This window comes from Oreochromis niloticus, linkage group LG19, assembly GCF_001858045.2.
Source record: "Oreochromis niloticus isolate F11D_XX linkage group LG19, O_niloticus_UMD_NMBU, whole genome shotgun sequence".
Lineage (NCBI taxonomy): Eukaryota > Metazoa > Chordata > Actinopteri > Cichliformes > Cichlidae > Oreochromis > Oreochromis niloticus.
The window spans coordinates 11,203,188-11,228,248 of record NC_031983.2 but is presented as its reverse complement, the minus strand read 5'-3'; the positions used below and the strand labels follow the sequence as shown (position 1 = coordinate 11,228,248).

Genomic DNA, 25,061 nt, shown 5'->3' with positions numbered 1-25,061 from the left:
ATTCAGTCCCTGCGCAAAGACAGAGAAAATTACCTGAGCAGGAACACATGTTTTTGCCAAACAATATGAAATTTCCCACCCTGCTATCCCTACTTATTCCTCTCTGCTTACTTTTTCAGACCGCATAATGAATAGGAAAAAGCTGCCAGCTCACAGTCAGACCGCATCAGGTTATGTAGGTGTGACTGTGTATGCATCATCGCCGAAACACTCATTACCATTTCAGCTCACAGCCCGTTTGAACTCCGGTTCCTCATTATTATCCAAACCAGGCAATTCGAATGCAGACTCAGGAAGTCCAGTGATAGTGACACAAGCTACCTTATTCACATTTCAATTTGTACCAATATGTTAAATTATTAGCCCCACACTACACAACTTATAATGATGACGGCCTTTCTAGCCAGCCTAGCCTCGATGTTTGGCAAAATCACTGAGCAAATGTGTTTAACTCTGACTATAAAGTGAGAATTCATTTTCACACAACTGATTGCTTTTGTTAGATTTTCTCCCTTTAGCATCAACTAAGCTCAGTGCCAAATTACTGGATTTGTATGGCCACCCATCCTGAAAAAATCTAGAGTATGGGGCGAAGCTTTCAGGATTCTTAAGGTTTCTGTCTCGGTGCAAAACTGCTCACACATGCAATCCATTTTAGGGATGGAGATGTCAATAGTTACGACTTCCCTGAAGCATGACCAGTGACTGTGTGTGAGGCTTACATCTTGCCTAGGCTCTGGTAATTTAAGGACTTTTCTCCACGCCAGCTTGTTTTAATTACTGTGAATAAGTGGCAGCATGTGGTCAGGTTTATGGGTCTTCTTCAAAGAGCAGGCTTGGTTTAGGCAGACCAATCTGTGGAACTGCAGGGCTGTAAATCCAAAACTGAGCAACTACCCACACTAACAATGCCCTGGGCACATTCAGACAGCCTAACAGGGGTGCAGGGGGAGTGAGGGTTCAATAAGCCTGCTTTAGTAATAATCCACATTCTTTCAGCAAACGCGAGGCCACCTAAAATGAAAAATACAGTTAGATTGACAAAATACAATTAAAGACAATTAGAGTTTTTCCTTAATCTAAATGGAAGTGTCTTTTAAGGATTTAGGCTGACATTTGGGGGATTTAAACTTCTAAGTGTTGAAATAGCGAGAAAAAAAACCCCCAATTACAAAATAGTTTCTGAAACAGTTTGACAGAAGAAACCGCTCCGAGTACTGAAGTCAAGATAACAGAACAAAGAAGACAGAAAGGAATATAAAATGGACTCAAATTTGAGTAGACTGGAATTGTGCTTGATGAAAAAATATCAAATAAAAATGTCAGTATATATTCTTCACAGGGTCAGTGCCAAGTTGGGGTGAAGGAGAGGGGGACTCTTGACTTCTCAGTGAACTCATTTTTATTCTCACACAACACCCAGCTCCCCTCCTTATGATCAGAGCCCCCAGGCAAGTAGGCTGGGATATACGGGTCTGACTGTGCTCAGGGGCCATCAGACGTCTGCAGCAGCCTTGGCCGAATGTTTCCACTCAGACACACGCTTCCCAAGAGCAACAAGGTACAGAGCTGACAGGCTTTTGAGTGATTTGTCAGAAGGCTTTTACTTTCTGCCAAATCACTGCTGGCTAAAGAATAACTTGAGATTTTTTTAAAGGATACAATTTCCTACATTTTATATGCCTCCATTGAGTGTGGCGCATTTGATGTGGTTCTTCCATACAGTGAACTTTACAAGGTGTGGAAATGTGTCAAAACCCCACACATGGGTCACTCGCAGAATTTGATTATAAACACAGTGACCAGCTGCTCTTTGCCAGTCAGCTAAACCAACTCCTCGTGTGTTTGATCAAAACAGAATTAACAAGGGGGAGACAAGATGTTACTGCACAGCAGGGTCCGGTTTGGCTCTCCATCCACACAGCAACAGCATATTACTCAACAGGACTTCACACTGAGCCGAGGGCTCTCCTGATAGTAATTAATCGCTGTAGTCCTCCACATTCTCTTTTTACCCCGCTCCCTAATATTCAACATTTTGACAGTTGTATCATGTAGCTGCTATTAATGTAGCTGCATTGAATCAGCAAGTCCATTTATGTCAATGTCTCTCATTTCACTTAGGTTTTTTTGCGGCAAACACATAAGCAAAGTGCAAACATGGCGATAAACGAGAGGAAAACTGAGCCAAATTACCAATTCATAATTTGTTTGGGAGGTAACAATAATGTCCTTTTAGGAAAAAAGGACACTGAATTGGCTGCTGTGAGAACACACTTGTAATCTGACATTAAGCATCTTGCTTCCTATTTAATTGAACCAGTTTTATGATCTGCTCAGGTATTCTCATCTCCAGGCTAATTAGACCTTTGCTGAAAATGATTTCAGTGCAGAGTCGGCTAAGTTACCTGTCAACCAAAAGGGGGGAAATAACAGCGGTTTGTAATCTTCAGGGAACAGCATAATGGACTTTTGCTTAATTGATAAGGATTTCATGAGAAAGAAGATGTTGAATATTATCAGGGTTGCTACTTATAAATAGATGTTTCTATAAAGTAAATCTAGATTCACTGGAGCCACTTTATTAGTTACATCCCCTTCTGTCTTCAGATCTGCCTCAGTCCTTTGCGCTATAAATTCTGTGCTTTGGTGATGTTACAATAATATCAATGCTTTCATTAGACAAGGACAATACAGTCTGTTGTGTGATTTTTTATTTTTTATAATCACAGCCCCGTTTTTATTTTGTGGAAGAAAATCAACTTAATATGTAACTGTTATACCTGTATGTTTACTGCATACAGTACCATACAGCCTAAAGCTAAGAATGATTTTACAAAGCTCTTAAAAACAGAAAACAGACATTTGCAATGTGAACGTAAAAGTATATGGATCCATACTGGTAAATGGACTGGTTCATGTATAGTGCTTTTATACTCTGAATACATCTGAGTAATATGGAAGCCCATTTCCGCCACAAAAAAAAAAAAAGCTCAAAGCTTACTTAGCTCAAATTGAGCTGAGGCGAAATTTCGAGTTATTCACTGACAGTAATCAGTTATTCACTGATTGGCAGAGCTAACTCGAAATTTTGAGTTATTTTTCCTCAAAATTTCGAGTTAGCTCTGCCAATCAGTAATCTACGTGAATGACGTAATTTTCTTGTTACCGGGAAGGATATTGCGCAGAGGAATGTGCAACAAATTGGCGCTTTCGAGAGTACGTTTGCTGATAGTAACGCCATGTGATTCAGCTAATAACACAAGGATTTCATCATTTGTGAAGCCACGCTGAAAATACTCAATTTGTGCATTCATGACTGGCTGTAATACCGGTAGTTTAGCTGTAGCATTTGTAGCTGAGGGCTTCAGCTTCCAGGTAACAAGGAAATGACATCATTCACATAGATTACTGATTGGCAGCGCTAACTCGAAATTTCGAGTTACTTTTCTCAAAATTTTGAGTTAATAAGTCAAAATTTCAAGTTGCTTTTCTCGAAATTTCGAGTTACGGATACTTTTTTTTTTTTAGTGGCGCAAACGGGCTTCCATAGAGTAACAACTTGCTCATTCACACAAACGCTTTTTTCTACACGCATTCATTTTAAAAGAGAAGATGCTGAATAAACAAACATAAATAAAATAAAAGTATTTATTTGGAGTTGTGTGAAAATAATTGTAGAATAAATAGTATTAAACACATGAATGGGTGAAAAAAGTCAACTCTGAATCATCGGTAAGAAGGAACATTTTATTCACAAGTACTGTAAAAGTAAAACACAAGCTGCCATATTGTACATTTATACACAGGGTCTGAAAATCCTATACAAAAACAAAGGTATTAGAAAATATGGGTTTTGATATGAAATATGACCTTACATATAATAATTTCTTGGAAAAAAGGTCTTGGTTTGGTAATAGTTCTTTAATTCATGAGCATAACCCCACATTAGTGAACACACAGAAATTATTGTAAAAAATTAGAATGGTAAAAAATGGAGTAGAAATCATTCTTAAAAGTGATTAAAAAATCTCATGCAGCATCTTCAGAGAGGGCCTGAGATAGTCCATCTTTGTAAAACAAAGAAAACAAAGTCGTATTTGTCATAGATATAGAAGTCAAACACAGCAAGATACGTCAAAGCCAGTCTGTTTTTCTGAACAATCATTTTCACCAATCATCTTTGTTGTCTCTGTGTCAGCTGTTTGATTCATAAGCACATTCTGGCAGCCATGAAGAGCTGATGCCATGATTGATTTTGCTAAATAATGCCGCTTTTTACTGAATCGTTTCATGGACAAATTCTAGAGTCTTCATTTGAGACATTAGATCAACGTCAATAATTAGAAGATTAGTAGAGTAGATTTTGGGACAAAAGAGAACAAACTATGTGGTTGCCCTTACTCGGTAATGAGGTTCTTATAGTAGTTGCAGTAAATGTATTGGAATGCATAGAGCTGAGGCTTGGTAGCACTTAAAAAAAAGTAGTGTCTAACAGACTGGCTGACTTGTGCTCATCAGTGCTCCTTTTTATTTTACAGTATATAAAAAGCCCCCAGTCAAAGCCCATTTAGAGAAATAGTGGGCTCACTGATGGGCACCGGTAGAAGTGTAACCAGTCATCATATGATCATCGTAGGTGAGTGGAGGGAAGGTTACGTTGCATGACCACATACTGAGGCACCAGAAAGAATGGCTGAATCAAGAACAATCACTTATCGTCCATCACAGTGCCCCTCTGATTGATATGTTTTGGCTTAAACTTTTATTTTAGTGAGATAAACATGGGCAAGCACAGCTTGAATAAACTCTCCTTCCCACAACAAAACTGCTGCTCTACCTAAGTGCATCCACTGAGACCCATTTTGAACAAGGCAACTGGAGGAAAAAAAAAACATTCACTCTACCCTGCAAGCAGCTTTCACAGGCCAGCTGGCAGGAGGTGAGTGATGACAGCAAATACAGTCCTTGATGAAATAACATAGTCCAGTTTGAAAATTTAGAAAACTACAGAACCAGAGAGTTAACATAAGGCGCAGGAGGCTGAATGATCATGGATAAAATGCTGACTGAGGTTTGAAACAAGAGAAAAGGCAGTCTGGGAGAGCAATAACATTAGCTTATTGCTTTTTTCTTTTTACTTTATTTTTCCCCATAAAAAGGACATTTGTACACATCACATATTCATTTAATACACTATACAATGGAATATAAAATATTTTTCTTAAAAGCCATATGTTCAGGGAGTAGGTACGCTTAAGATACCTGCGCCATAGGAAAAATAACGACTCGAAACAAAACAATAAAAAAGGCACTTCCAGGTGTTGTTCATTGACTCTTGAGTAGGTGATGGCCACTGCTTTGCCATAGAGGCAACAGCGTTTGTGCTCACGTGTCATTCCTCTGCCGTGTCCTGGTAACGAGGCACTGTAGCTAGGTGGTCAAGATTTCCTCTGTTTACATGTTAAGATCCACTCTCATCTCACTTCTGTCTTTTGCTCTTCTTCACACTGACTGCTACATTTCATCTTTCTTTTTCTTCTCACTTCCTTTTCCTTTCCCGCTCCTACTTACTTTTGTCCTCAGACTTCGACTTCACGCAGCCCCTCCTGAGTGCCAGGTGTTGACATGCTGATGTCAAAGCACGTCACCATCATGACACGGGCCTTGCACAGGTTGACGCAGAACTCCAGCTCCTCTGTGGCCTGTGTCAAGGCCTCCAGGTACTCTGGAGATTCTTTATCCAAATTCTGGTCCACCTCAACTGTTGGAATGAGGAAAGCAGGATTTAGTTACATTGTCTGCTACCAAAGTTTATTTGTCATCTTACTCTCAAAGGACGTGACTTACACTCTCCTGTCCACTTGCTGGGGTCCATCATCAATCTGGCCTTCGTGTCTTCCAGCTCCTCCAATAACACTTGATGCTTTGCCCTCACTTCCTTCACTTGCTGTTGCCTTCTCTCAAGCATCTTCAGCTTACTGTTAAAATACAGCAGGCCCTGCGGGGAAAAAGACAGATTATACTGATTTAAGTAACTATCAAAAATGCAGTTAAAAAGTTCAAAAAGTTGCATTAGATATAAAAGAGAAGCTATCAGTAAACTTCATCGATAAACGTGAAATAAAGTCAAACAGATAATATACTACTCGCTGGTAATACAGTCTGTGCTGCTTTTAATTAAACATCAGTTTCTCTGAAAAATGAGCTCACCTTGTCAACGTCTTGGAATGGTTGCTGAACACAGGATTGGAAAAAATAAAACAAATAAAACTAGTTAGTGTGTTGGACAAGACAGTGTGTTGTATATTAAAACATATTCTGTTTGCAATGGATTTTAACTGGAATTTTGTAATAGGTGCAAAAAACAGTAAAAGAACTAAACTGACATTGATGATGAGGAGAAAAGTAAATCAGACTACCACCTGTCGTTGATTTCATATGTATAAGTTTAAAAAATCCCCCTCCAGCTGCACTTCATGGAAGCAGTTAATGACCCAGGAGGAGTCAGCTATGCAAACTGCTCAGTGATGACCACCGTCATTGAGCTGATTTGGGTTGGTGTCAGGTGTCCTCGCAATCATCGCACATTCTCTGACCAATCTTTTCACCGCAGTCTTCTTTTTCATTTTTACACCCCACCGTATCACCACCACATTCAGCAGTGAGGCGAGTCATCAGTCATACTCAGACCAATTAACCCTCATTGGTAATTGCCTCCTGAAGTCTTGACATTCCCAAGCAGTGCTGCCAAAATACCAAGCACTGGGAATCTGGAGACGCAGACATTTTAACTCCAGGATTTGCCACCGAGCTGGCTGAAGGTCAGACGTCTGGGACATATTATTCCTGTCCTGTTCTTTAAAAAGAAGCTGGGGAGAAGGGAGCTAAGAAATTCCCACACTGCAAGTCAATGTGATTGTATCTTAAAGGATGTATGGCATCGATGTTGCAGATGCAAAATGCTGCTAAGGCTTAGCAAGTGGGATTTACATGGCCTCAACCCAGACTTCACATTACCCAAAACAGGGTTCAGAAAGATGAACCACTAAACCAGCAAAACAAGCCAGCTGTGACCTGTGTCTGCTCACCTCTGCGGTTTCCTCCTGACGCCGCCTTTGGAGCCGTTCCACATCATCGATCTCATACACCTTGATCTCAAAGGGTTCCTTCAGTGGTCCAGACATAGGAGGCAAGTCCACCCACTGACCTGCTGTGCTCACCTTCTTCCCCAGAGATGCTGTGTCTGGCAGGGGTGCTGGGATTAGCCGTCTTCTTTGGAAGCCTAAAGCACCAGGCAGACAGGCACCAATTAGATTGCTAACATACAACAGCAGCATTTGCTAGGATCTATAGGAAAATATATATAAATCCCACTCTGAGATATAAAGTGATGCCAGGCTTTACAGTGGTTGGCTGAGCTGTGGCGCCTGCATACTTATAAGAGTTTCATGAGATATGTGGATTCAAAAGGTTGGTTTATCTCACATGAATTGAAATAGTTAAACACGAGGCAATGGCCTACATAAAAATCCCCATGTTCAACTCTTATTTGATCAATACACAGATCAAAGATGCCTTGTCTGAAACATTCATTAACGTTTTTCGCATTTACTCTGCGTATGAATTATGCATGCTGCTGATTCAGAAGGAAACAAAATCCGATGAAATGCCCATTTGTGGTTGTAATAACAATGGATCCACAAATTTATGGTTGATTTCCTCTGAGACAGCATATATTTATTACTCGGCTGTGCGCCACGATATGTATATCACAATATTTGTGAATATTACCCATTTCTAGATTATGTGTAAAACCCTCAAAACCCAAATTAGTTTCTCACCGTTTGCTCTCTTCTTGGGATACTTGGAGCTCTTTGCTCTCCCTGAAGTTGAAAAGCCGCTCTCGCTCATAGAGTCGTGGGCAGAGGAAGCGCTGCCTGTGGCTTCACTGTCACGGATCATGCTTTCATATCCGCTGCTGCCACCGCTGTGGTAGAACAGAGCTGTGCGTCCCATCGCCGGAGGCAGCTCCCCGCTCAACACGCTGCTGTTGTCACTGCCGTGGCCACTGCTGTAGCGCTGAGGCCGCCTGGGTGCTGTGATTTTACTGTATGGAGAAGGCAGCATGGCTACTGGGGATTTGTCATCACTCACATTCACCCCGCTGTCATTCCCACTGTCTGAGTCTGCTGAAGCTTTCACGTGTTTTCCTGATATGTTGCCTGTTGCCAGTTCACTCACACGGCTATTTGCAGCTCTAATGGCCTGCTTTGTGCCCATGATAGTGCCTCTTCCAGGCTTGCTGGTGACTGCAGCGGTGGTCCGAGGAGCCGATGTCCGTCCAGAAGGAGGGAGGTTGGCATTAGTGTTTCTGGTAGACGGGGCGGCCAAAGATTTTGTGGAGGAGCTTAAGCCCTTGGAGTTGTTGGCTGATAGTGAACGTGCCTTAGAACCATTAACAGCTCCCAATGATCTGGGATTTACAGAAGCTTTTACCTGTCCAGGTTTGCTGACATTTCCTCCACTTGGGGAGGATGGACAGGAAGCAATAGGAGCGCTGGATGAATTAGGAATACCGAATCGCGAAATGGACTTGTTTGATTTGCTACTACTGCTGCCAAGACTTGCCCCGCTGTTCTCTCTACTAAGCGCAGCTCTGGAACCTGATAAGGACAGACTTTCACACCTTTCCAGGGATATCTGACTGCCATAGTGCTGCCCAGCCTCTCCTCTAGGCCCTTTGGCCTTCAAGCTGGAGGTAACTTTGGCCGTGTTGAGGCTGGAGGTTTTGAAACTGTCTACTCTGTGGCATACCTCAAGCTCATCTTCTGATACAGCCGCCCTCGCTCCATAGGTCCTTCCTGCCTCCCCATATGCTGTCTTTAAGGCACTTTGGGGCAGCAGTGTCTTCGTCTTATGGTCAAGACTGGATTTTCTCACTGGAGGGGGAGGAGGCATGGTGCAGTCGGGTTTAGCGGAATTGCTCGCTTTCTGTGAGTTGGCCTTGTTTTTCCCCAGAGAGGAAAATTTAAGGCTTGTGGCAGATGCAACAATATCTTGGCTTCCCTTGTAGTCCGCGTTGGAATGAATGACGGGCACTGTTCCCAGGGTGGTGGCACCTCGTCTCAGCTGAGGCATTTTGCTGGGTGGATTCCTGCTGGCTGATTTCTCACAGCCATCAACCACCCTTTGGGATGAGGTAGACCCCTGCACATTGGGAGAGCGAGGTACACTGTTGGTGTTGCTGGACGTTTTGCTGGAAGGGATGCCACTGGGGGGATTTCTGAGAAATCTGCTGGTGTTGCTGGAGTCAGAAAACTGAGGTTCAGAGTGGTTGTCAATGCACTTCCAAGGATCTTCCTGTTTAACCTCTTGCCTTAGTGGCTCTCTACTACTGCTGCTGCTACTGCTGCTGCTATGAGAGATAGATGAGGTAGGTTTAATCTTCCTGGGAAGACTGGAGTGGACTATAGTTGGGCCCTGTGGGGAGGAGCTAAGCGAGTGAGCTTTAGTTATTTTGGATGTAAATTTTAGGGAGCCTTTTGCTGATTCCGGTGACGGGGGGCACTTTGTCAGTGACAGCTTGCTTGAGGCGGCGCTATCACTGTCTAGTTCAGAAAAACTAAATCCGCTGTCATTTAGGGAGTTCTTGGCATTTCTAGGCGAGGAAACACAATTAAACATGTCCAAGGAGTCAAAGTAAACGGTGGCCTCTGGGCCCATGTGTTTGGCCTGTGGAAGGAAGACGTCTGTGGAATGAGCCCCTTCGCTTTCCAAGGTGCAGACACTAACCTCACTCAGCCAAGAACTGATAGATGAACCTCTGCTGTCTATACACGCCATCCCTCCTTCCTGAGGGGCTGTGACCACTGAAATGTTCACCTCTGACCCTCCAGCGGCTGATGTGTAGGCATCGAATTCATCATTGATGCTACTGATGATGCTGACAGGTCGAGAACCAGAGGCCAAGGCCTGAAGAGAGCAGTCACTGTTAAAGCTAATAATGCTCGATGGCCGGCCTTGATCTACTATACTGCCTATAGATAGCTCCTCCACCACAGTGAAAACCAGCTCATCCTCTCCGTTCAGCTCCACAGGCTGCTGCAGGGTGACGGTCGCTCTAAGGATGTCCCGGTCCAGACATCTTTCCCTCAACGTCGAGCGTACCTGGCACACCTCCACCGGAGCTCTAAGTAAAGGCGAAGTGCACGGATCCCTTCTTTTCGCAGCTTGGTGGCTCATTCCCACAGGTGGCATTCTGGTGCTTGATCTTTCCTCATTGTCAGTATTTTCTCTCTGCTGTGAAGGAGGCGGGGCTGGCTTTGGCAAGGATTTCTTGCTGGAGTAAATCTTCTCTCTCACCACAGGTTCAGTAGGTGGGGTAGCGGCAGGTGCCAGTTTGTTTGCACTAACCTTGTTTTCTGAAACCAAGGCCTTCTCACCATCAGCCCTGGTCCTGCAAACATTTTGAACACTCTCTGATGGTACCCTTTCCACAGGCATGCATTGCCTCTTGGCACTGTCAACTTTAGATTTGGCACTGGGACTGCAAGATGGCTGCGGGGGGACCAATTTAGGGGATTGTTTGGGTGAGATACCCTCTTGGTTGTAAGAAATATTTGCTACAGTCTTTGGTGAAACAGAGCTTTGGCTCTCTTTAGATTTGTCCATCTTGGGGCTAGCCTGGGATCGTTTTCCCTCTCCAACAAAAGCAGTAGGTTCCTCACTGCCATCTATGCACTCAAGCCTCTCTTGCAGTTCAGCAAATGTGTTGCATTTAAAGAAATGGTCTCTGTCCAGAGGGCCCTCTTTTGCAGACTTCTTCTTGTTCAGAGAAGGGATAATTGGAACAAAGGCAGGTGGGCCTTCATTGTCACTAAGCTCCCTGTCTGAGATTGCAGTTCCCCCAGGGCCCACATAAATAACAGTATCACAAGACTGCTCACTACTAGAGGAGTATTCTGGGTCACTGAGCAAACAGGGCAGGTCTGGGTCCAGGGCTACTGTCCGAGGGTGAAAAGGCCTGAGGTGGGGGGGCCTCCGGATCCTCCCTTCCTCACACGAGCTTTCACCTCCAGATGAACTAGATGCATACTGCAAAACCAAGTTAGAACAGAGTAGAGATTTGGAAATGATCTCACAAAATGATGGAAGGAAAATTAACATAACAGACTTTGCAATTTACAAAATCACTTTAATTCTTATAATTTAGAGCAGATTCATATCTTACTAGTTTGCAGCAAAATCCATTTCAGAACATATTTTAATTCCTACAATATTACCGGTCAATATTTATCTAGAGGTTAAAAGTGCACATCAATAGCCCCACAGAAGCTAATGTTAATAATGCAAATTGTTGTCTGCGGCCTGTATTATAATCATAATGGGGACTACATAAATACATGCTGTCATTTCACCTAATTATCTGGAGCATATATTTCTCTAATCTAAGGGAATACATTACACACTTCCTTAGGCAGTGGTATTGATTACATGATTATGTGCTGAGGAGCTGAGAGAAACTAGCTCTGACTTACTGCACTAATAATATTTCATTTGTGGGAGCATTAACACATTCATTTGCGTAATAGCTCCAAAATTACACGAGGAAGACAAATTTAAGGACTTTAATAATGCCGTGATTTATGATGAAGGTAATTAAAGTTACGCATGCACATTAGGAATGTAATTGCTACAATAGCAACACTTAATGATGAAATAATGTTTAATAACGATTACTCTTCATTTATCATTTATAAACAATGAGCAACATTAAATGGAGCTTTATTAAGATTTATAAGGATTATAATAAGTTCCTAAATTATACAAATGCATCGTTAGTGGTGTCACTGGAATTTCATATTGCTTGTTCATCGGTTTATCAGTGTGTTACTGCACATGTTTACAGACGGTACCTTAGATTTCTTCTTTCTCATTCGGTGGATCCGGGATGCCAGCTGGATAGTGGTGAGCGAATCAGCATAGTTGGCTGGGGAATCTGAGATGTGGGCAATCATAGTTGTTCTGCAGTTGATGTTGCCAAGGGACTCCCTCAGCAGCATTGTCAGTTTGCTGTCTCTACAGGGAGCATTTACATTGTTATTAGCAAACAGCCCAGTAATATTTTACTGGGGCGGGCACGTTAAATCCTCCGAGCTGAAAAACACTCCCAAATGACAAGTCATTAATCTTTTCATACTTGAGTAACTACAATATAATCTTGTGCAACCCCAGTGAAAGCTGTTGTGCAGCTAACTAAACAAACTAAACAGTCGCACAGAAAAAGCTGCAAGGTTGACAACACATGCGGTGACTTGCCTGAAACAATTAACATATAGATACAGTTTCTTGGAAGCTAAAACGCAGCCGACTCTAAAACCTCATGTTGGTGTTCTCACCTGTAGGGTACATGCTTCGCTCCATTTGTTAAAGCCATTATGACGTTTCCCAGTGCATTCAGGGAAAGACACAAGCCTCCTCCTCCATCTCTGCTTTTACTCAGGACCTTTTCGCAGCTCCCCAAGTCGATAAGGTGCAGCCTGCTCCGTCCACCCGACACTGCCAACGGCAGAAGAAGAACCAGGTGAGCAAAACAAACACTCCCTATGTGGAGTAAGTTGCCTGTACAAAGTGCCCCAATGACAGGAGTGGCATAGCTGTGTTTGAGCTGTCTGGATTATTTATGAGTAAGACTGAAGCCAGACTGCTAAACCTCCACCAGATGTGTAACTCATGGCAACAAGGAGTCTCCTTTGGTGAGACACGTAAAACGAGAGAATCTACTGACAATTAGAAACACAGTCCCCCATCTAATAATTTAAAAATGCAGACAGAGCGAATGCCAGCGTCTGTCCTTGTAAATCACAGAGCTACACATTTTCCTGTTGGTGATTGATGTTGTTCATACACCAGCAGGCTTTACTTACTCTTAACCACAATGTATTACAAGCATGCAAATACATTTCTGTTTTGCAGAGACCAGAATTAATTCATCAATTGCAAAAAAGAGCCTGCGATTTTCCATTAAAAGCTAAAGTGCGATCAAATCCACTTAGCCATCTAAAGAGCTTATGTTTTAAAAAAACCCAACAACAATTAGCAATAACTAAATGGAGGAACCTGTTAATCTAGATTAGCTTGTATTTTAGTACATTTTGGAGCAAGTGTGGACTTCATTCACTAATCTGGCTGCTTGCGCATGGTTCACTCTATAATTTTCTACTATAAATTTGTAGGCACAACTTTCTGGTCCTATGCTGCAGGGCAGTAGTAATGCAATAATACTAACTTCCCCCTTTTCCAGTCTTCTCCATGCGGTACTGGTAAATGTGCAGTGTGAACAGCATGTGGGAGTTCCGTCGCTCGTCCTCATCAACATTCGGTCTGCTGGTGCTCCGGGCAGCAATGGCTGCATCCAAGAAGAAGGCAGCTTTCTCAGCAGTTGGGGCACGAAGCTCACTCTGGTTTTGAAGCTGAAGGGCGGAAAGGAAAACCAGAGAATAAGGTCAGGGTATCCGAAAAAGGACTGATGTTTAAAAGAGAAAAGAGAGAGAGAGAAACGAGAAAGAGAAGGTAACCAGTTAATTGGACTCTGCCACGCATTTCTTGCCCATTAGATTGGGTCTCAGGGGCTATTAAAACAGCAGATATGCACACAGTGGGAGGAGGATTAGGAGAGGTAATAGTGGAGCAGGAGGCAGGGGCTCTTCACCTCAACATGATGTGATGATGGCAGTGGTGGGATACAGAAGGAAAGGAAGGAGGAGGCGGAAGAGAGAAGGCACACATAGCTGCTGAAGGAAGCGCAAGAGGGAGATTCATAGTACTGCACACCCTTTGAAGTCAGAGTCCATGCATATCCACCAAAAACAACATCTGACAGCAACACCTGTGAGAGCCTTCAAACATACAGTCACAACCCCCCCTCTGCTATTCCCACTCCCACCACACACACACACACCCAGTAATACTTCTATGGTGTTATAGAGGGCTGACACTAATACATCAGTAATAGATGCTGACGGATGCTGACAGAAGAGTCAATACAAAGGTAAGAAGAAAGCCATCAATACCACAGAAGGGTTGGGTAGAAATATAAAGCAAGGGTTTTAAGAGCAGGTAGGGTAGGAAGTCACGGGAGATAAAAACACACACACATATATATGTATACACACACTGCACTCGAAGAACTTTAAACATCTTTGAGGGAAAAAAAAGAGCTAGAGCCTAGACAGTAAAAGATCAATACTCAGTCAGACTAATATTTTATAACCCACAGAGAGAATGAAAGGATCAGTGAACAAAGAAAAAGTGGAGAGATGGAACACTTCTCACCTGAGTGCCACAGATGGGATCCTCTCTCAGGTGGATTCCCGGGGATTGGCCTTCCTGCAGGCTGCCTGCCGACACCTCAGACAGCAAGTCCTTTAGCTCCTCATCTTTTCCAAAGATTTCCACGGCAGACACGCGGACTGAGAAGCGCGTGCCCGTCTTCTCCTTGCGCTCGTTGATGAGCTTGAAGAGCCAAGAAATGGCACAGGGCACAATGCCTAGGCTTTGAGTGGAGCTGTCTTTGCCAATCATGGTGTATGTCTTGCCTGAGGATGTAAGAAAGGAGGAGGGGGGGTGGAAATGAAAATATTGCCTTGTGTCTGGAAGCCGGCTGCACTCACTATATGTTCAAAATAAAATTGCTTCTTTTATCAACCTGTCTGAAATAGGCCTGAAGTTCACAAAGAAATAGGCGCTGGCATTGGATATTTTCTGAAGGGTTATTCTGCTAAACAAATGGTGCTGAAAAAATTAATAACAGCAGATGTGGAGGATTTGAGGTAATATTCGGAAAGGCAAAAATAAAATAATAATAACTTTTTTTCCTTTAAATCAAATGCTAATCCAAGGACCTGTTCCAGACACAGCCACTCTGCACAGAATTACAGAAACTGGAAACAGCTGCATGAGAAAAGCAGGCCCTTCAGCCTAAGAACACTGGCCAGGCCAATTACTAAGATTTTAATTACAGACTGAGCCCTGAAGCCTGAATGCAGCACTTTACCCCTCACCCCCACACCAGACTCACTATCCATTCCTTTTCCTTCAATCACCCATTCCTTGACTCACCCCAGTGCACCGCTAAGCCAATTGTGGACATCAAGTGTAGCTAACAAAGAGCAATGAGAGTTTTCTTCGGCTAACAAAGGCACTTCTCTAATCTGTTGCCAGTGGAGAAGCTTACCGAGCTTTACTTGGCCAAAGCAGAAGATGCAGCCGTCTGCACCATTCACCACAGATTGGATGACCTCAGCTACTGTCCCTGAGCACACCTCAGCCTGTGGAAAAACACAAAGAGACAGGGCATTCACAGTCAGTTTGCAATTCGAGGAACACTGTAAAACAGGCACAGTGAGCATTTGGCATTGCTTACACCAGTTCATGTTATTAGTTTCAGTATTTTTCATGACACAAGTGTGTGTGTGTGTTTGTTTGTTAATGTCTGTTTCCATGTCTTGCATGTCGAGGCTTATTTCTGCAATCTGTTTCAGCAGAGGTCCTCTGGGGCAAGGCTTCAGCAGCAAAGGCCCCTTCCCATACATCACACAGCAAACAAGACCTCTAACAGCAGAACAGCTCTGTTAGCCACCAGCAGTGCCGTCCCAGCAGCACAATCTAGCAGCTTGGCCTCAACTATGTAGCAGAAACATTTAGTCTTTGGCCATCAGCAGCTTACTTAATTTAAAAAAAATTGCTCAAAGTAGGTAGCATGCTACAAAATCTGAGGTTTTTCTGGGTATCCTACACAGGTGATGACATCTTACACTCTGCTGTCATAGTTATTTAGAGTTCGCTGCACCATGGCGACATGCAAACAATACTTCAGATTACCTTAGATTTTCTGTTGATTTTGTCTTTGAGCAAAAACAGATTGAGTCATTCTCTTAAAAGACTATGGTGTTTGTCTTAATCTGAGAAGAGAGCAAATCTGATCCGCTCCTAAGTCACATGTACTAAACATACTGTATATCTGACCTTTGACTTTGATCTCAGGCTTATGCCTGCTGTGTCTTCCAAATGGCTGAGGTTAGATATAGCTGTCCTATGAAAGGAGTGGCTAGATATAAGTGGAGTGGATTCAAATCATTCCTTAGAGGGCTTAAAAGCCCAGCTGTTAGGCCCATGTTGCTAAGAATGCCCCTTGACCCAAGAAAGGCATTTTTTTCTCTAAGCCTCTGGTCACACCCTGCAAGTATAAAGACGTCCCTTTGCCCTTGAGAGGCTGAATTCCCTGATAACACATAGAAAAATAGCTCTCTTGCTCTAATACACACACACACACACACACACACACACACACAAACACTGGCCCTTACTTGTGAAGCATCCTGGGTAAAAACGGCATCGAAGGCAAATATCTTTGGGACGGCCACAGTGGCGGATCTCCTGTGCCCTGAACTAGAGTGTGGGCTGGACGCGGGATCGTAGAGGGTCAGCTGCTTCTTCCTGCTGTCTACTTTCAAGAAAGACTGAGACTCTGAGGAGTCTGCAGCCTCCAGAGATGGACAGATACGCATCATCACTTTCACCTAAAGCAACATCAAATAAGCAAAAAGAGAAAACAGCAGTGCATTAGAAATTGAGATGGCACAAAAACACAACAAAAAGACAGACATTTTGATTATTGTGCACTAAGCGAAGAGACAGGAAAAACATATGGCAGGCATTCAATATAAAAGTTGCAAACTGAAGGTCCCTCAGCGTTTATGCATTAAGATCACGTTCACTTTGTCAGAGCTGATGGACACTGAAAGTTACCATGGAAACTCTCCCTGGGTCAACACATTGGCTAATGGTGTTAGTAAAAGGCAGCAAGGTGAGTATTGAAAGTCACAGCTGAAAATGTTGGAAATTGGTGTGTGTGCAGCTCCCTGCTGGGGGATTATCCCACTAGAGATTGTTTTTTCTGGACCAGGAACAGCTCACCAGCGTGGGAGTGCAGGAGCATATGCCCTCCCTGCCTGTTGTTCCACCTCCTAACTCTCCTTTTTCTTTCCTTTCCCTCTATTGCCTGCAAAACGACTGGCCGTCAAGTGACCCACCCTGCTACATTCTGAGACTTATTATATTTATAAAATGAGCGTAGAGTCTTCCACAGGTCAACATATAGTTCTTGATGCCAACATGGTACGCTAAACATGATCGCATCTTGCATCTAAAGATGTTGATTCATTAACATGCCCATTCATGCCTTGTGGTAGGACCTCTTACAGACAATCTATGTCTCTAATGCATAGATGCACAGTTTGTGGTTTGTGTGGATGTGCTTATGTGTCAGGCTATATGACACCTCTTTAGAAATTCTGACATCTCTATATTGCTTTACAATCTGATGGTCAGATAGCGCCACTTCTATTTCTCCAAAGGCTCTCTGGAAAATATATCTGTGACTGACAGGGAACAGAAATGGCTCTTTGGATATGTTTAGCAGCCTTTAGAGTCCCTGTCAACTCCCAGAGTATTTAGTGCTGCGCCTAACATTACATCAGCTGAATCGCTTCTGTCCTATAGTATACATGACAGGGAACTCAATCCAGAGTCATTTTAAAGCTTGTTGAAAAAGTACCTATGGTGCCTCTCAGGCACTGAAATAAAACCCTTAAAATACAACCAACTCTCTTCCCTTTTTGACATAAGGCTGCTTTGCTCAGCTCAGGACTCTCCACCATCTTCACGCCTACACAAAAGGACCATTCTTCCCTGACTCGTATATTAATATTGCTACAGATCTAGACTCCGGCATGCACAAACAATGTGGCTGGAAAACCCTTTCTTTCAGTGAGTGAATTCATCTTGGATACCACAGGCCAAGTGCAAGCACTCTTTATACTCCACAGGGGGCTCTTGTTGTGACTGACAAGTGCATATGTTGAGTGAATTATATTTGCTATGTCATTTAAACTGGGCTTCCATATATGACAACCACATGTCTGTCCACCAGACAGAGGCTACCAAGTGAGCTAATGTCTCTGTTTTATTTACGTTGGCAGAGATCAGATAGTGGAGGCCACAGAGGATTGGCTGTAGTATTTTCACACCTCGGACTCCGTGCTAATGGCCCCTGGTTCCCTGTCCCTTGATCCCCCAAAAAATCCATTAGTGAGGCTTGGCATGACTCCATCCACTCAGCTCCTTACACCTGAAAGAACTGTGTCTAGGTCGAAAGTGGAGAAGTGGAAGTGACCCACCTACACCTGATTGGAAACATTGATTGAATTCGTATGAAACAGATCCGGGGAAGCCGTGAAAGCGACTGAAAGTGTTATTTCACGTGCAATTCCACAGGTGAAAGAGAGGCAGACACAAAGGGACCAGGAAAGATCTGTTTACTTTACTATAAGAAAACCTGAAAATCTGTTCAAGCAGACTTGGAACAATATCATAAAATATCATAAATCCCGATCTCCCGTTGAAAACCAGCTGCTTAAACGGCACAGATGGATCATATACATCAGGTGTGAGCTTGAGGAGGCTTGTTCATAGCACAGGTTTTTTATGAAGTCCGCGTGTCAATGGGAGATTTACAATATGTGGCAAAATTTCAACCGTCTGGATACCTGGCAACAGAAGCGAGCACTTCCTGTCCAGGTGGGATCTAATCTTGTTAGGGGACTTCTTCTGCTTTATAAATACAGGACGCCAGCTCAGACAAACAATACCCAATAAACCACAAAGGAAGAGAGATGTGTTTATACAGCTTTGTTTAATGACTGCCCTATCGCTGGCAGCCTGACTTTCAACACTGCACACTGCACCTAAAATGGAATTAGGAGTCTTGACGCTAACGTGACCACAGATTGGTGAATTACAGTTTTTACTGTCTTTTCTGTGTTCACAGAGAGGAATGCTCGTCACACAAACTGAGTGAATTCATGACATTCCAGCAGGCTTATCTGGCTGCATCTGCATGGACTGGACCAGACAGCACGCTGCCTGCAGACCAGTCTGTCGCCACTCTGCATTCAACCCTCCAAATAGGGGTTTGTGTGTATCCATAAATGTTGGCGCATGCAGTTCTGCAGGGGAGGAAGGGAACGGTGGCTTGTGAGAGCACGTGTCGTATAGCTGTTGTGCATTAAAAGCATTCTGTCTTTGGTGCCTCTGTGTGTGTCTTTTCTCACCTTTCCCATCCCTGGATTTTCCTTCACTTTGGAAACAGCACGTAGCAGACATGGCGGGGCAGGGGGTGGCGAGACCTGCAGGATACCGCTGAAGTTGGTCGGGTAGATGGAGGGTTCTTGCGGGTGAAGCAGGGAAGGCAGGTTTTTCTTCCGCTTGGAGGAAAGATTCAGCTTCTGAGCTGCCCTGGAGGTGGGAAGAAAAAAAAAACCTTGAAAGTAAAGCTATACTTAGAAAACTACCAAGCTGTAAAGTTAAGCAAATCCTTTTTCTTTCTCTCTCTCAGGTAATGTTTTCTTGGGGAGGTACCCTACCAAGAGGTTATTGATTTTAAATGTCTACCTTGACAAAAACCACACACTAACACTTTAACATAAAGGTCAACAATCTGCTCTTAGTCTGCCAAAGTAAACAAAGTCAGGAGGTGAGTTACACTATGCCACCACTCCCAACCCTTCTCCACTCTAAAAATGCTTTTCCCTCAACTCCCAACTCATACTCCCATACCAAGAAGGATAATGTTTCAGCTCTTGACTTTAACTAAAGGTGGAATTCTCTTACACCTTTATGATTTTATACAGAACAGCTCTCTAAGACAAATGATCACCAGGTTCTTTGCTCAAAGGGACCAGACGCAGACTGTAGAGACATAGCAGAAAGCCACAGGAAATACATGCACTTATTTTGATCAAACACAGCAGAAAAACTGTTGTGGATATGACAGCTGAGGACTGTTGAAACACTTCCCTCTAGCACATACTCGTGTCCTTCTCTGCTAATCACTGCAGCTAAGCAATGATGACAGTATCATTTGGGTGGCTGTGACTCAGAAGGTAGAGCAGATGATCTACTAATAAGAAGTTGTGGTTCAATCGCTGGCTGTATCCCAAAGTACCCTTGGGCAAGATACTGAGCACTGAGTTTCTCCTGATGTGTAATTGTTAGCTAGAAAAGCATTAGTAAAGGGCAATATAAGACCCAGTCGTTTTAGTATTTGAGACAAACCTGAAACAATTATGTATTTTGGGAGTTGTAAACAACCTCGATAATCAGATGTTAGTTTAGTGATATCTAGATAGTCACATGACAGTTCTGCTGATACCAAACAGAGCCCAGTTCTGTAAGTGAATTGAGCTTTTTCACAGTTTAAACTCCACTGTCATTCTGGTCTCTTTTCAAAGTCAAGGAGAAGATCTCCATAGAACAATCAGAAGGAGTCATTCTTTTTTGTGCAAACTTCTTCAACTTTATAGGCAACACCAAAATCTCTGCCTGGCCTGCAGGGACCCCGGTCCAAGTGGTTCTAGTTTTTGCTTTGCCCTAGATCAGTTAACACACACCTCAGGCAGTAATTCAAGGTCAGCAAGGAAAGTAATACCCAAAGGTAATTCAAATGCACTCAAATGGGTTTCATTTAAGCAGTCAGATTTCAGAGAAGTACGGGGAAGACAAAGGGGCGGTTGTCAACATGAAGGAAAGTGTGGCGCGGAATTAAGGAAGACCTGAAGTGGAGAATAGAATGTGAAAAATCTGCAGAGCAAGGCTTTTGAGGAGAGGTAGAATACATAGAGAACATGAAAAGGAGAAAAGAGGAAATCTGGAATACAAAAAGGAACAGATCCATGTCCTGGTGAGTAGCATTTTTCTAAAAGGCCAGCCTGAGCTCATTAGCCGTGTTCTGGGCTCCTCTGGACAGGACTGGGTGGGCTGCTGCCAAAAACAGAACCCCCCTCTCGTCCCTATCTCCTTGTGTCCTGGAGTGACAACCCACCCCGCTTCCTCTTCTCCACCCCCTCCCCTCTCCTCTGTACACCCCCTGCAGTGACAGCCCAAGAGCACAATCAGCGAACACACTGCTTGCTGATGGAATAATTATTGCATCCAAGAAGACTACAGGAGAAGCCGCTCCCCGGGGAGCTGCCTATGTGTGATAGCATGCGAGACGGATCGTGTGACACGGAGTGAGATGGAATAGATGAATGCGAGATGGAGAGAAAGAAAGGGGAAACTATAGCAGAGTACACGTGGCTGCGCGAGTCTGCGAGTGTGCACGCGCATTTATGAGAGGTATCCGCAGCACATTCATTCAAGATAAATCTACCCTGTCTCTCTGTCTCTCTCTACCTCTCTCCCTCTCTCCCCCCTCACCTCATTCTCTCTTCTCTTTCAGTTTAGACATAAATCATGCAGCACCCATAGAGTTGCATAGAAAAAAAGCCACTCCACTTCATTTGTAATTGTTTTGACCAGCGAGTAGCGTTCACAGCCCAAAGCTGCGATTGTAACCTTGAGCTTTAATTCATGCAACACAATGACAATCAGTGCACATGTTCATGAATGGAAGGTGAGGGATGATTATGCTAGGGCTTTGTTTTATTCAACACAGTCACACGTACACAGGTAAATTAACTGCTTGTCTCTCCCCACCTCTCCCTCCCACGTTCTCTCCTGCACTCTTTCTCTCTCTTCTCCTTACACAACTATATGATCAGTCATTGGAGAAAAAAAAGAGAGAGAGGCAGTGAAGAGAGGCTCAGATTTCTTTGCCCACAACAGCTTGTCCACCTGTTCACTCAATCTCTATGCTAATGAAGCTGTTTTCCTTCACAACTTTCTCTAAAATGCTCAAAGGAGACTCTATATGTATGAGGAAGCGAAGCCCGAAAACACTTGAACATACACTCATGCTTTATGAATTCTGTTGAATGTTAGAAAAGTGAGCCAAAGCTTCACCCCCCCACCCCCCGACATGCACACATAGTGAGGTACTTACAGCTCTTTCCAATCCATTATCTAGTTTATGCTCATAGTCAAAAAACAGGCAACTGATAGAGTTCAACTTTGCTGTCCTTGTCCGTGTTGTCACTTTTCTCCATTATTTGCACATTTGCTACGCCGGCACACTCAGCAATTACACAGCGAGGTGGGGTTGCTCGCTACTCCAGGCACAGAGGTCCTTTTCGCTACGATCACAGTCATCAACGTTCCACTTAATTTCACAGAGGCTTGCGTGAAGCTCGGGGGGCAGAGGGAGAGCGACGAGCGGGAGGCGTGGGCGTCATAGTAACTGAATGGAACAAGCGGCAGGTGGGGCTGGGTGGAGGTGGGCAGGCAGGATGAGTGCCCTTCAGGAAAACCAGTAGGTGCGCAGTGAAGGTGTAATCCAGAGAGTTTCTTAAGAGAAGGTGAGGACGAGGTTAGGATGAGGATGTGCACCTCCTGTGTTCATGCACTACGAAAGCATCTCTAACTCCTTGCGTGTCTCTTCCACCTGCAAAAGTTCAGATGCAGTTCAGAAACCGCAGAAACCTGGCCTGTCCTCCAACTCAGTTTTACTTTTTCTTCACATCCAATTCTTCAGTCATCCCACAGGCTGCTTTTTTTCCCTCATCCAGTTAATCCACCGTACTTGTCTGCTGTGAGTGGTTACAGATCCTTATGCCTCGGTCCTTCCCAGACGCTCTGCTGCTTACAGGCAGAAGGCAGGGAAAATAATCAGCGCTCCTGGCTGGGCTGCAAGATTTCCTTGAGTAGCTGAGAATGAGAAGAATTCCTGCTCCTGTTCCACCTCTTGGTCCTTCTCCTGCAATCGGAGAAATTCTGGCAGCTGTCCTGCCGTGTCTCTCTCTATTTCTCTCTCCCTGGCTCTCTCTCTAACACACACACACATACACACACACACACACACACTCCCTCTTCTCTCCCTGCCTCCCACCTCTCCCTCTCTCTCTCCCTTTCTTTCCTCAGCCCAGCCCCTTTTCCCTCCGACTGCCAGACGAGGTGTCAGCGCTCGATTGCTGGCTGCTTGCGGCGCAATTTGCGAGTGCTCTCTTTCTCCCTCTCTCTCTTTCTCTACCCACACACACACACACACACACACTCACTGTCTCATTCAGCCTTCTGCACAAACACACATGCATGCACCCCACCACACGTCACATGAATAGTTAATGCATGCAGGAGCCCTCTCTTCTTTTAGGGTCCCACACTTCAAACAGATTTGGTTAGTATGCCTACAGTGTATGCATCCATGAGCACGAGTGTGCATGTGTGTTCCTGTGTTTTTTGGAGTAGCATGTGTACACTACATATTTGTATTATTTTATTTATTTTTTTGTTGTTGCTAACAGATGTAATTAGCCGGAAGAATGAGAGCGGCATTAATCATAAGGAGCGAGACAGGATAAGGAAGGATGTACTTAAGAGGAGAAAAATGGATTTCTTCAATGAGTGATGCTCTGACTCAACTGGAAAGCTGAGGGAGATTTTAAAAAAACAAAACAAAAAAAATAGGACAGACAATGAACAGATGACATCTTAGAAAGGCAGATTTATGCTGGCCACTGAGAGAGAATACAGTCAGTCAATGGTCAAGGGTAAAAAGGGGAATGAAAGCATGTGAGTGGGTGAGCGCTGGGGTGAGAGTACCCTGTATTCCCCGGGCTGCCAATTTACCAGTAAGCCCTCTCAGCCCCCCCAACCAGCCAGTCTTGTTTGAAAGGCTGCTACTTTGGCTGCAGAGTGCCTACTACAGCATATCGGCAAACAGAGTGGGTGTGAGACTTGCCAGATGAAAGTACATGCAGCACAAAGCTCTATCGGCTCCTCTCCTTCTGACACAGTGCCCCTTATATGAACTCTGCTGGATTAAATTTGAAGGCAAACAATAAAACCAACACCACCTACATTTTTCGTACAGTAATAAAGCTGTTTGATATATCACATAACCTTTTCTTTCTTCCCTTTTTGCCCTTCCATAGCATGGTTACCTTTGCTTTTCTGCAGTGTTTGCTTTTCTGAGGTGGGCTTATTTTAAAGTGCCAGGACTGTCTCCTAACAGCTTCACCACCATCGAATCCCTTTGAGCAATGATTGGCAACAGATGATGAGTAAAAGACAATACTAATGTCGGCATTGGTCACTCTGACAGTGCAACCGGTAATTATTCTCATCCCTACTGCTGCTACCACCAGTGTGCTTTTCACTGTTATACATCAAACTGACATAAAAATAGGGGACAGCCACAGTTGGAACTGTCCTGATAGTCTTTCAGCTCCATCACTGTCTTCTTATGAACAGACCTTAGGGACAGATAATCAGAGTAATATATATAAATGAGCTGAAGCAAGACAGATGTAAAATCAAGAACCCTTTAAATGAAAAGGTCTCCCGGTGCCTTTGTTCGAGAAAGGACATGTAGATTTCATCCTTTACCTAAGGAGGGAGTGAGAGCGAGGGAGGAGCGGAGGTGGTCAATGGTGGTACGACAGAGAAAGAATGGTTAGGCTGTATTTTCTGACTAGATTCAAAGCTTCACTGTAGCCTGTCAATAACGTTCCCAGCCCTTTTTCTTTGCTTTGTCAAATTAACAAGAGAAATTCCTCTGACCCAGAGAGACATTAGTTGGTGCGCCCATTAGCTTGTTTGTACAAATTTGTCTCTGTTCTCCACGCCAGCTATACAGCTCTTTAGGTACCTCTTTTCTGTGGTTAATTACCATGTTGGCTGCATTTACTATCCTTGACACTTCCTTTCTGTGAATCTCCTTTTTTCCCCTCTGCAGACAAGATAAGGCCGCTCTGACCATTCATGCGCGGATCAGATCACTCAGGCTGATATGAGAGTGCTTTACCCGCGCCACCCCACCCACAGCGAGTCTCCCACTGCTGCTGATTAGCAGGCTGGCATAGCTCTTCACGAATGGGAGATGGGAGTACTGGGGCTACAGCCAGCTTCAACACCATGCAGGGATAATGACTACGGCACAATGAGTTCACTCGCTCACTGGTTGCTAGAGACACTGAGAATTTACCCCAAACCAGTGACGGCATTCGTGAGACTTTCTCTTTAGTTGAAGCCGGCATAGCCATGTTGCTGTTGTATATACT

At 43.9% G+C, this 25,061-nt stretch overlaps 1 protein-coding gene across 3 annotated transcripts in view; it reads right to left on the bottom strand.

Moving 5' to 3' along the window:
* Positions 1-3,731: 3,731 nt before the first annotated feature.
* The window catches only part of kif26ab (kinesin family member 26Ab), a 64,003-nt gene continuing 42,673 nt past the window's right edge, over positions 3,732-25,061 (bottom strand). For 2 of the 3 annotated variants that reach the window (XM_019349088.2, XM_005476979.4), the window contains exons 5-16: positions 19,176-19,359; positions 16,371-16,583; positions 15,239-15,332; positions 14,338-14,600; positions 13,292-13,475; positions 12,402-12,561; positions 11,919-12,081; positions 7,845-11,097; positions 7,092-7,285; positions 6,214-6,237; positions 5,851-6,001; positions 3,732-5,764 (exon numbers count right to left, since the gene is read on the bottom strand). In XM_019349088.2, coding sequence (XP_019204633.1) covers positions 5,583-5,764; positions 5,851-6,001; positions 6,214-6,237; positions 7,092-7,285; positions 7,845-11,097; positions 11,919-12,081; positions 12,402-12,561; positions 13,292-13,475; positions 14,338-14,600; positions 15,239-15,332; positions 16,371-16,583; positions 19,176-19,359 — 5,065 coding nt within the window. In that variant the 3' untranslated portion in view covers positions 3,732-5,582. Of the gene's footprint in view, positions 5,765-5,850; positions 6,002-6,213; positions 6,238-7,091; positions 7,286-7,844; positions 11,098-11,918; positions 12,082-12,401; positions 12,562-13,291; positions 13,476-14,337; positions 14,601-15,238; positions 15,333-16,370; positions 16,584-19,175; positions 19,360-21,946; positions 22,947-25,061 lie in introns of those variants that run through there. The other variant, XM_019349089.2, reaches the window with a different exon arrangement.